Here is a 12334-nt window from a genome sequence, read left to right as displayed (position 1 = left end):
ATTGCTATTTCTAAATCAGAGTTCCTCTTGGGTCCTGTTTAATGGAAGACACACATCAACTTTCCTCTTGGTGCCCAACATCATGAAAACATCAGCCGCTCGGAGGCAGCCATAGTAAATTCCATGAGACCTGACAGGCAACAGGAAGGCCAGTGAGGTCCCTGGGAATTCATGTCAGGGGTTAAATACTTCGGGGGTGTCCTTCTTGCTCCTTGAATGGCCTCCACGTGGTCTCACAGGCAAGACAGACTTTCCTGAACATTTTCCACAGGAGTGAAGCAGATAGGGGGGCAGGGCTTATCACCAGAACAGGATTTTAATTTCATTTTGGACGGAGGAGCATGTTTTCTTTATCTCTAGAGATATATGTGAAATGGGCTTTTCTTCCCCCCCCCCCCCACAGTCTGTTTCCTGACTTTGACCCCAAATCAAGGACAAAAAGGAGACAGAGCTGTTTTTAAAACACTTTCTCTTTTCTGAAACCGAGTGGGATGGGAGAGATGGGGGAGGGGGAGACTTGGGGAAGGCAGAGAAACGCGACTGAATCAATTCACAGATGACTCAGAAACTGAAGAGACCTTCCCATGTCTTCACACGACACCCTACAAAGTCGTACGCCGTTCGGTGTGCTTTTCCCCGCTTTTCTCATCAAACAGGGCTCGTGAGATGTCAAAGTCGTTCTTTCCCAAGGACGCTCTTTGAACATAACTTATTTTAGTTAACCGTTTATTAGTAGTTACTGTGTGTCAGGGCTTTACGTGTATGATCTAATTCCCCCCATGGCTGGATGAGGGAGCCACAGTTATGATTCCTATTTTCACAGACAAGGAAAGGCACAGGGAGGTTGAGAAACTTCCCAAAATCACCCAGCAAGGACGTGGCAGAGCTGATTCACGCCCGAGACTTCCTGATCTCGAGCCTGTACCCTTGAACACCACTCACACCCTTTCCTCCCAAGTTGAGGATTCTGGAAAGGGGGAAGCAACGGATATTTCTTGAATATCAAATGCATACCAGCCGCTGTGCCTGGGGCTTTACAGGACTTTCTCCTCCAACCTTCTCTGTGACCCTATATATTTATCACCAGCATGCCACCCACCTGCCCCGACAAGTTAAGCGAAGTTAAGCAATGTGCCCAAAGTCACAAACGCAGGCAACGACAAAGCCAGCCTTCAAGTCTATGTCTGTTTGCCTCCAACAGGACCCAACACCGGAGAGACCACAGTCCTCTGCCTCCCACAGCAAACGTTTGTGTGTCTGTATGGAGATCCAATCTCTTCTCTCTTAATTTTAAAATAGCACAACATTTGATAGATTAATTTGCAGCGGTCTCTAATCAGAAAGATAGTAACAGAAGTTGGCCAAAGTGTGCAGAAGTTGGAACCCGCATACACAGCTGGCAGGAATGTAAAACAGTGTAATTTGCTTTGAAGACTATATGGCTGTTTCTTCGAAGGTGAAACTACAGTCACCATTTGACCTAGCGATGCCACTCCTAGCTCTACGCCCAAGATAACGGAGAGCCTTTGCACGAAAACTTTACGTGAATGTTCACAGCAGCATTATTCATGACAGTCAAAAAAGTGGAAACGACCCAAATATCCGCAAGCTGATGAGTGGATAAACAAAATGTGGTCTAGCCCCATAATGGGACGTTATTTGTCAGTAAGAGTGAAATACTGACACATGGTCTGTTCTGCTTAGAGAAAGGAGCTAGTCACCAAAGACTACGTGTTGTATGATTTCATTTGTGTAAAATGTCCAGAATAGGCAAATCCATAGACCCAGGAAGGAGACTGGGGATTGCCAGGGTTGGAAATGGAGATCGCAGCTAAAGAGTACAAGTCTCTTTTGGGGGTGACGACAGTGTTCTAAGATGCACCGTCGTAACGATCGCACAATGTTATAAATCTACTACAAACCACTGAATTGTACTTTAAGTGGGTGAATTGTATGGGATGTAAATTACGTCTCAATAAAGCTGTTCTACATTTATATTCGAAAACTGTTCCGTGAAAAAAGAAAAAAAACAATTATTATGCACTTGGTAGGCTCTCAAGAAATATCTGCTGACTGAATGCCCCCACGTGCATGACGGCTATTTAAAAATAATACATGTTCATTTAAATTCAAGTATATCTTTTAGGAGTAGACACTGCCATTCTGCACCAACGTCATATGACTCGTGCCCCAGACTTAACCATCCCTGGAATCAAATGCTCAGAGGACTACGGACTTCCAGGAGTGCGGAGATGTGTGCCTCAGTGCTGGAAGTTTCCCAACGGTCCCAGGACACAGGAATTCCTCCTCTGCTCCAACAGAACCAAACTGCGATGCAAAAGAACCATTTGTGACTCACTGACAATGGTCATGCTGCTGAGTGTTAACTGTCTCCCAAAACCCTCAGGGAGCCAAACGCAGACCGACGGAGAAACTCCAGGGTGACTTAGGGCCACCAACTGATAAACAGTCACTGGGGTCCTGGAAACTGGGAAGATGAACAACGACCTTCCTTTTGTTTCTAGAGAAACTCCCCAGAGCAGCTCCTGGTAGCATTTACTATTTACGGCCACATTTGAGCTAATATGAAAGATCATGGAAAGAAAACAAAAAAAGTTCCAGAGTAAAAATGGAAACCAGTGTTCGGGGTTGCAGGGGAGGGGACAAGGAATAAAGAGAGATCTGCACGTGAGATGTAGCTGAGGAATTATCCTGATAGGAACTGTTAAAAGGGTCAAGAAGGAAAGAATACAAATGTGCACGGACGAAGGAGCAAGGTAGAATGTTAGTGAATTTAACAGCCAAACAAATTAGCTCAACAGACAAGCTTCTCCTGAGCAGATTAAGTCCAGAACCTAGTGTTGCCTAGAGAATCCTTTCAGGGAACAGTTTTCAAACCTTCCTCATCAGGGAACAAAATCCTCCCAAGAATAATTTAGAAAGCACATATTTTACGACTCTGGAATTCTACATGAGCCTTGGATTTGTGAAAAGTTTGTTCTGAGGTTCCTTTGAAAAATGGAAGTAGGAAATATGGTGCAAAACTGGCAAAGATTTATCTGAGACCTAGAGGCTCCAAGGTCCCACCCATGTGCTGGGCTCCTGACCTCACATCTCCGGAGATTCATTAATGTTATTTTGGAGATGATGCAATCCCGTCCCACCAGAAAGCATCCTCGTGTGAAACACAACACAACTACAAAAAATGTAGCGTATACTTCTTGTAGAAAGGATAGCTAGGAGCTTTTGTGTATTTTATTTCATCGCATTTTTTTTTACGTTTATTTATTTATTTTGAGAGAGAGGGCAAGCGTGCACAAGCAGGTGAGAGGCAGAGAGAAGGAGAGACAGAATCCCAAGCAGGCTCTGCACCATCAGCACGGAGCCCGATGTGGGCTCGAACTCACAGAACGTGAGATCATGACCTGAGCTGCGACTGAGAGTCAGATGCTTAACCGACTGAGCCACCCAGGCACTCCACTTCCATCACGTTTCTAAAACAGCTCTGTGAGACAGATATTTTACAGATGAGGAGGAGACTGTGGCTCAAGGAACTTTCCAGAAGTCCTATAGCTGGTAAGTGGGACAGAGATAGGATTTGATTCTGGGTCTTCCAACTTCTTGACCACTCTTATCTTCACTACCCTACACCTTTCCAAAGTAAAACTGCAAACAATTTGTCCAGCCTCAGCAGGCCTTCTAGAATAGAAAACTGATCACATTTTAATAGAGACGAAAGATCACCATGAAACTCAGCAGACCAGAGGGAGAATACCAAGAAAGTAACAGGGGAGCATCAGGCTTTGGAACATCTGCAAGTCGGGGACCTTAGGACAAGGACGATGTGCGAACTATTAGTCAAAATAAAAATATCAGTAACTACCAATATATCCAGTCCCCCAAACCCTATAGCTGCCGGTTTATTTTGTTGTCTGTACTTACTAAAGAATAACAATGAAGAAGAATGAAGAAGATTAGAATTTGAGATTTTAGGGGCGCCTGGGTGGCGCAGTCGGTTAAGCGTCCGACTTCAGCCAGGTCACGATCTCGCAGTCCGTGAGTTCGAGCCCCGCGTCGGGCTCTGGGCTGATGGCTCAAAGCCTGGAGCCTGTTTCCGATTCTGTGTCTCCCTCTCTCTCTGCCCCTCCCCCGTTCATGCTCTGTCTCTCTCTGTCCCAAAAATAAATAAACGTTGAAAAAAAAAAATTAAAAAAAAAAAAAAAAGAATTTGGGATTTTAGAGTGGAACTTTTCTTAACATCGCTCGGTGTCTTATCTGAGCTGTACATGTTAAAATGTGCACCCAGAGTGGTCAGTTTTTGCCCTAGCCAAGAAATAAACAAAGCCTAGGAGAAAAAATGATTGTAATAGCGGTCACCTTCTCTTACACAATCCACAAAGATGAGACCGGAATAGAAGCTGTTGATTTTGTCAGTTTATCTTTTGCAGTAATTCTCCACCACAAATCTTCCTTTTGGACTCTGTGGGGCATATTTTCCAACTGTTTCTTCCCCTAGGAACCCATTGGGCTAAGCTCCTACTGCTCTTAATGACATGACATACAGTAATAAAAGGTGAAACATCCCTGCACTTGGGAGCCCCGAGGAAAAGGGATATTTTGCTCTTGGAAACGTTTCTGAATCTCTGATGGCCACCAGACAGACAGCGGGCAGGCTGCAAGCATTTCCGAAGGAAATATTGGGTCTGTATCTATGTGTGGTATTGGTCTGTCAGTTACGAGTAGAACGAGCCCTGGACAGACAGTCAAGGCCCTATGTGCTACTGTGCCTTCTGCCACTGACCAGGTAGGTAACCTTCACCAAGGTTGCCGGGCTCTCGTGTGTATCAAAAAGCACTCAGAGTAGATGATTCCCAAAGACCTCTCCAGCTAGAGGACACTTGGGCTCCTGGCTTTGCCTGTTCTGGTAATTTGCTGGCAAGTACCTGTTTCTTGGTCACGGTGCCATCCACAGGGTCCACGTATTCAAAGCAGTCTGTCTTTGCCACGCTGTAGACGTGGTTCCCCACGGCAAACTGCTGGCCGATGAAGGACTTGTCTGTGACCAGGGCCTCCAGGTCCCTCATGATGTAATATGTCGCCTTGGGCTCTAGCCCCTCATAGTCAAACCTGGTGAGGGAAGGCAGGACACAGGGTGAACACAACCCTAATCGGAAGACCAGAAACTCGGTGGACATCTCGAGGTCATCTCATCATTGGTTTTGTTTTCATGGAAGAGCCGCACAGAAAAGCACCCCAGACCTGTCCCCACGCCCTTCTACCTGGCTTTTACAATCCAACCCTGGTTCCACCCCCTACCTGCTACCTGGCCCACAGAATCCAGGCCCTATACAGTAGCCAGAGTGATCTTGCAAAAATAAAGTCAAGTCACGTCCTTTCTTTTCAATCCTTCCCCAGTGCCCATCACACGGAGACCAAGACTCTAACCACAGACCACAAGGCACTGGGGGATCCGACTCACCCACCGCCTGGAATCTGTCCCCCTTCTCACACTCGTTCACTATGCGACAGCCACATGGGCCTCCCCTCCAGGCCTCTGAGACACTTTGTCCTTTCCTGCCTTTGGGCCTTTGCTCTTGTTCTTTGTTCCTTTGACCTGGTATATTCTCCCCCCTTGAACACCTAGCACATTCTCGTCCATCGCTTTTCAAACTTAGCGTCACCTCCAGAAAGTGACCTTCCCCGACCATCCGTCTAAGATGCTGCCTTCCATGTCTCCCTCTCTCTCGTTGCTCTTTATATTTTCTTTTGGTAGCGATCCCAATCTGCATTTACTGTGTTTGAAATGTTTGTTTACTTCTTATCTGCCTTTGCCCACGAGAAGCACAAGCTCCAGGAGAGCAGAGACCTTATCTGTTTTGTTCTCCACTGCTTCTAGTAAGTAGTAAGTGTTTTCTTTTTCTTCCTTCCTTCCTTCCTTCCTTCCTTCCTTCCTTCCTTCCTTTCTTCCTTCCTTCCTTTCTTTCTTTCATTTATTTTTTGAGAGAGAGAAAGAGAGAGAGCAGGGAAGGGGCAGAGAGAGAGGGAGAGAGAGAATGCAAGAAGGTTCCACGTTGTCAGCGCAGAGCCTGATATGCAGGGCTTGAACCCACCAACCATGAGATCATGACCTGAGCTGAAATCAAGAGTTGGACGCTCGACCGACTGAGCCACCCAGGCGCCCCGGTAGTAAGTGTTTTCTAAGTAGTGGGATGAAAAATTCGAGGAAGGGAAAGGAGGAAGGAAGGAGGTGAATCCAGGGAGGTGAAGAAAGAAGGAGGAAGGGAGCTCCACGTACCATAAAACTCTCTTGGAAACTTGGAAGAGATAGCACAATTGTTCCATCAAAAAAAAAAAAAAAAAAAAAAAAAAAAAAAAAAATCCTCCTAGCCAAGAACATCAAATGTAACAATGGGGCTGGAAAGTGATTAGAAAAAAAAAAAAAGACTAAAATAACACCTATCTCATTTGTTTTTGTGGTGTTTAAATACCATAATGCACATCAAGTAGGTGGTCCAGTGCCAGACATCATTTGCTTAAAACTATTAATTGATTTTATTCTTAGTAACTATCGCAAAGGGTCTTGCCCAATGGTGGACAGTCTTGGCCAAGACCTAATGGCACATCCAGGGGGATCTGTTTAAGAAAGAAGCCCTCAGAGGTGCAACTTTGCACAATTGGCTATGGTGGGATCTCCGATTGGGTTCTGTGTAACACAGGGACAGGGTGGGAGTTCTCAGTGAGCTGAAAGAAGGAACACGAATCATTGTTACTATTTTTTCTTCACCCAAGATCTTTCAAGGCTTTAAGGAAACAGCAGGGTATTAGCCAAAATGGAAAACATGGGATGATGCCATTTCTAGCAATGAGTCCTCTGTCCCTATATCTCTTTCTTTTATTCTCTCCCTCCTATACAGCTGTGTCCTCCCGCCCTCAGAAACAAAACAACCAGGAACTCTCTCAGAACATTCTCAGCAATGTATGTATACTGAGCCTAAATTCTCTCTGAAGATAGTCTTTTGGGGGGAAGATGAAGACCGAGCCAAGCAGAGAGGGGCATGGGGATGGGATAAGAGGGTTTATTAGGATACAAGAGAGGCACTGGAAGAGATTTCGAAGTTGAGGAAAACCACTACCGTGACAGATCACATTCAAGTCTATGGCTGAGGTCATCAGACCAGCCTGCCCGCCTGCCCAAACGTTCATAGGCAAGCAGACTCCAGCACCCCATACCTGCCCTCCGGCCGACAACCCCCTCTGACCACCAGAGGAACACAGCTTCAAGGGAGGAAATCTTTCAATGGAGAATTCCTTCTGGGGTCCACTCGTATGAGGCAAATCCGTCTGGGTTCTCACATACGACTTCAGGCTCAGAAATAATTAAGCCAAAATTGTTTTTATTTTCTCCTCCCCACCAAAAAACACAACAAAACAAACAAAAAACAAAACAGCTAGAAGTCATTCTGTTTCACAACCTACATTTGCTAGACCCTGAAAAAAAAAAAGGGTTTACTTTTCATGGTACCTATTCTCTCCTCCCTTTTCCTTTATCTCTGTGATCTTTTTGGACAGAAATCTGAAACATAATTCAATGTCCTACAAGAATTTAAATCTCCATCGCATTATATTCTCTAATATGGTATTTGTTATGAAAAAAGTAATTATCATGTAAGCTCTTGGCCACACACACACACACAAAAATGAACCGTATTATAAATACACTTATCATAACACCATGTCTTCAAAACCCTGGCAGAGAGCTAGATAATCATTGCACGAATTATGAGGCACACATCCCTAACTCAGAGTGATCTCACTAAGCCAGAGGCTGGCAATCATAACATAGTTTATCAGGTTGGGCTTTTTTGGAACGGCTTCTTGCAACAGAAAGCCTTGCTGTGCCAATGAGTTCCTTGGTATGCCAAAAAGGCCCACAACAATCAGGATTTTTTGGCACTTGTTAGAAACACTGGTAAGTAAAACAAATTCCCACCTGCCTTGAGAGTCTTTGTTTTATAGTACAAGGAATAATTTGAGGCGGTTTTCAGGCGATTACAACCTCTGCCTTCTTAACTGGACACGGAGAAAGATGGTTATAACACTGTCGACTGTTCCCAGAGCACCAAGATCCTTTAGATTGTAAGGAATCCTATCACAGGCTTTCTTGTTCTCTGATATTTATCTAGCTAAATGACTTCTTAAGACAAGAAACAATCACCTTATAAGGCAAGTCTAGAGCTTTCTTTCTGTTCCTTCAGCTCTTGAAACGTAACCAAACATCCCAAGTAGTTAACTATTCATAAACAAAGCAAATGAGCCACAATTTCTGTTTTCAGTACATCGTCTCTGAGAATACTCAAGGATTCCCTTGCCCCATTCCCAGGTTCTCCACAGTTGACAGCCATTTCTGCCACTGCTTCCCCAAATCCACAGCTTGGCACTAGGTACACAAACCTAGCATATCTAGGGACACATATCTAGCAGGCAACCTTGCAGCCAGAAGACTGTGACCCCTCACCTACTTCAAAAACAGGAAAGCGATATAGGCTCCCAACCCTGAGCGCTCAGCCATTGACCTTCTCCCTTCCTCCCTCCCAGGGTTGCACTTCCGTTTTCTGTATCTCTTTCCACAGGGACAAACTTTTAGCAAAATCTGGGGTTCCTGGACCATGTGGCCTCTTCAGAGGGAACCAGCTCAGGCACCTTAGACGTTGTTGGGACCATTAGTGGGAAAACAAGGCAGAGGGAAGGAGAGGATCACAGAAGCATTCTAACCTTCACAGCTTTGATCTCTGCCTCCCTGCCTTGATAATTACGGGTGGAGAGCCAACAAGGAAAGTCCCTGATCGGATTATACAACTCTCTTGGGCACCAAAGGACTTTTAAGGCTCTGCAGTTCAGATTCCCTCTTGGGATGGCTGCCCACTTTATAGCCACTGATGAAAAGATTACAGAGGAAGGTCACTAAGGGAGGGGAAATTTGTGCCTTCCAGTTTGGGTGTCCTTGACATGACCCCCAAGCACCTATCAGGGGCTCCAGCCCCCACGTTCCTCAGATTGTCCTGAAAGATGCCTCCTTCTTATGGTTCTAGCCCACCAGTTTTCCTTAACAATAGTCCCCCGAGCGTCCTTACCCTTCTCACCTGCAATAATAGTGGCGGCCAAATTTGGCCCAGTGATCTCGGACAATTTCCTCCACACTCTGCTTCCGGGCAGCCAGAATGGAAAGCCAGACCAAGACCGCCCAGAGGCCATCTTTTTCCCGGAGGTGATCAGAGCCTAAGGGAGAAAGAAATACGTTGCTGAGGATTTGTTCCTGGGGAAAAAGTAAAATCTCAATGAACTATCAAGACCAGTTAGCAATGGAATGTTGAAATGGTTGGGCACATTTATCCATCGTGATAAATATACGTCCCACGACACCCTTGCGTTTCCAAAAACAGCCAACAGAAATTCAAATAACATAAAATAACATCAGAAAATAAACTAAATTCCTGGACGTTGTTAAAAGTACCAAGCCACCCCGTCTGTGAGACTTCGCGACGGCAGCCTTAGGAAATGAACACAGATGGTCTCGGTCAGCTCCGCTGAGGTGATGACATCTGGGCGGACACTTGAGAAGGAGTCAGCCATGCTGAGAGGTGGGGACAAAGCGTTTCAAGCCAAGGGACAGCAACCGCAAAGTCCCTGATGCAGGAATAAACTGGGAAGCTTGATCCTACCGGCTACGCTATAGAAAGAGAGGTAATCTGTACTGCGGCATTCACAAGAAAGAGAAGCGCCAGCTAAACAGGTAACTTTCTGCGCGAAAAGAACCAGGTGAATGTGCGAGAGGCCCACGGAAGCACTTGTCTATTGGCCAGCTCGAAGCTCTGATTCCTTAATACGTACCTGGAGGCAGATTGCTCTCAACTATTCATATAATTTCATCCTCTGACACTATCAACAGCAATATCGTAAGAAAGGGGACCGGGACCAAGGGGAGGACCATCTCTTCTTACAGTAGAGCGATGAGAATGGACAACAGCACTCTCAGGTTTCAGGGCCATGAAAACACGGACAGAAAATCAAAAAGGAAGGCCCGATGTGCCAGAGCTATTTAAACCTTGGAAAGAGAATGAGATAATATGTCCGTTGAGTTAGACACTCGTGACAACTTCTCAACGGAGCTATGAGCCGTTTACTCGTCTCGTTACGTTTACAGTGGTAAATGTTAAATGAGTTTCCTTGAGAAGAAAAACATACAACCTTGAGAGGGCAGTGAAGATATTTAAAGGGAAAAACGATCATTGTTCGGTTCTTCCTACATGCTGATCAATAATCGGCTGATGACACTTTTAGGTTGCAGCTGCTTCTAGGGTGAGAGGAGCCGAGGCGTGAATCATCACGCCGCGGCGAGCGGGGGGTGGAGGGGGGTACTCTAGTCTTATCTAGCAAACTCTTCAGGCTGCTACAAAAATGGAAGAAGTCTGGAAGATGCTGGGTTAGCTCCATGGCTCAGTGCCAAAAAAAACAAGTCGAGGAAACCCTGCCCAGTGGGATCATTTCAAAACCTTTTGTCCTTTTATAGCTGAAAAATCACTTTTATTTACTGGCTGGAGAAAAATACTCTTTTGTTTTCAAACATGGGCTCTGCATACCTTGCATTTCCAGCTGGATTACGTTACCTGGAGATGGAACCATTAGATACCATTAACTCAGTAAGATAAGATGTCATAATTCATGAGAAGAGACATAAAGTTCTAGCAGGATTGGAAAAGAAAAAAAAACAAAAAACCTACCTCAACCATTTGTAGCCAACTTCATACTAGATGGCGAGTTGGCTTGGATAGCCTTGCCTGCAAGTTAAACATTCGCCAAAATTCATCAGGGCCAACGATCTAGTAAAACGAACTGTGCTTTTTGTAGCTCTTTGAGGTGGGGAGAGAGACACTGATGATGTTGCAATTATACGTGTTTCCGCTGGATGCTCATGGTATGCTTTGGAGAGGGTTTGGGGGATACAACCCTCCTTTTGATAATTCCTTAAAGCTAATGAACTATAATGCCATATCGGTGACAGGTAGATTAAACAAGAAATACAGATAACACACAGGTATCAAACGGTTTTCTGAAACCCCACCATAAACAGGGTAAAAACAGAGGGGAGAAATGTTCCCACTACTTACTTATAAGTACACTAGTGTACTTCATATTTGAAAATATTTATGAAAATATATTATGAAAATATTTTCAATGAGAAAAAGAGAAATCCCAACAGGTAACCGTGTGGAAGGGCAGAAAGGAGCAATTTTTAAGAGAAAAATACTGACAGTTAACATCTGAACAAACGGTCCGTCTCGCTGGAGTCAAAATCCACAAAATGGGATAATGTTTGGGGACTGTCAAATGAGCAAAGACCAGGGGAAGGGGAATAACAGCAAAGAAACCGTGTAAATGTGTACAGTTGGAAAGAATAAGTTGGCAGTAGGGGCTCCTGGGGGACCCAGTCGGTTAAGCGTCCGACTTCGGCTCAGGTCATGACCTCACCGTCCGTGGGTTCGAGCCCCGCGTCGGGCTCTGTGCTGACAGCTCGGAGCCTGGAGCCTGCTTCGGATTCTGTGTCTCCCTCTCTCTCTGCTCCTCCCCTGCTCTCACTCTGTCTCTCTCTCACTCTCTCAAAACTAAATAAAGATTAAGAATAGTTTGGCAATAATAATCAAGAGTCTTAAAGTATCACCCAACTTTGGACCCAGCTATTCTTTTTTTTTTTTTTTTTTTTTTTTTTACCCTTCAGTCACAAGGACATTTGCTAAAGCAGCTAAGAGAGGAAAATTGGAAAAAACAAATGCTAATTGTTAAACACCAGGGTGATGGTGGAGAATCCATCCAAAAGTTTATTGTGCAAAGAAGTGAAGAAGAAAGAGAAGGATGCTCATTCAACTCTCATAAATGGAAAAAAATCGGTTTACCAAGAAGGAATATTCGGTATATTTTTGTAGAAAAATGTTTGTAGACATGTCTATGGGTATGTGCACAGGCAAAGGAGAGTATGACCACCAAACCACTGACAGCCGTTATCCTCCAAGTGGCAGAATCGCAGGTGTTTCCTTCTTCTGTCCTATTTCCATAATAAACATGTATTTTTTCATTATAAGAAAAAAATAAACTATTTCAGTTTTTGCTGGTATGTAGAAATGCACATTTGAAGCCGTTCACTTCCGTTTAGGAAAGAGCTAGTTGGGATATTAAAGGGATCGCTACCCCTTATGAAGAGGTGAGGAGCTTTGAGCCTCTCGATCATCCCATTTCTTCCAGTGAGTACTAGTGTTTTATTTACTTTTCTAATTTTGTAATG

General features: G+C 44.7%; 1 protein-coding gene across 2 annotated transcripts in view; it reads right to left on the bottom strand.

Annotated features, from left to right (window-relative positions):
- The window catches only part of PGM5 (phosphoglucomutase 5), a 185354-nt gene that overhangs the window by 45798 nt on the left and 127222 nt on the right, over positions 1–12334 (bottom strand). For both annotated transcript variants that reach the window (XM_045469642.1, XM_045469643.1), the window contains exons 8-9: positions 9141–9276; positions 4944–5127 (exon numbers count right to left, since the gene is read on the bottom strand). In XM_045469642.1, the coding sequence (XP_045325598.1) occupies positions 4944–5127; positions 9141–9276 (320 nt within the window). The remainder of the gene's footprint in view (positions 1–4943; positions 5128–9140; positions 9277–12334) is intronic.

The sequence above is a fragment of the Leopardus geoffroyi genome, chromosome D4 (assembly GCF_018350155.1).
Source record: "Leopardus geoffroyi isolate Oge1 chromosome D4, O.geoffroyi_Oge1_pat1.0, whole genome shotgun sequence".
Lineage (NCBI taxonomy): Eukaryota > Metazoa > Chordata > Mammalia > Carnivora > Felidae > Leopardus > Leopardus geoffroyi.
Note: the sequence above shows the minus strand (reverse complement) of the source record. Positions and strands in the feature narration are given on the sequence as shown.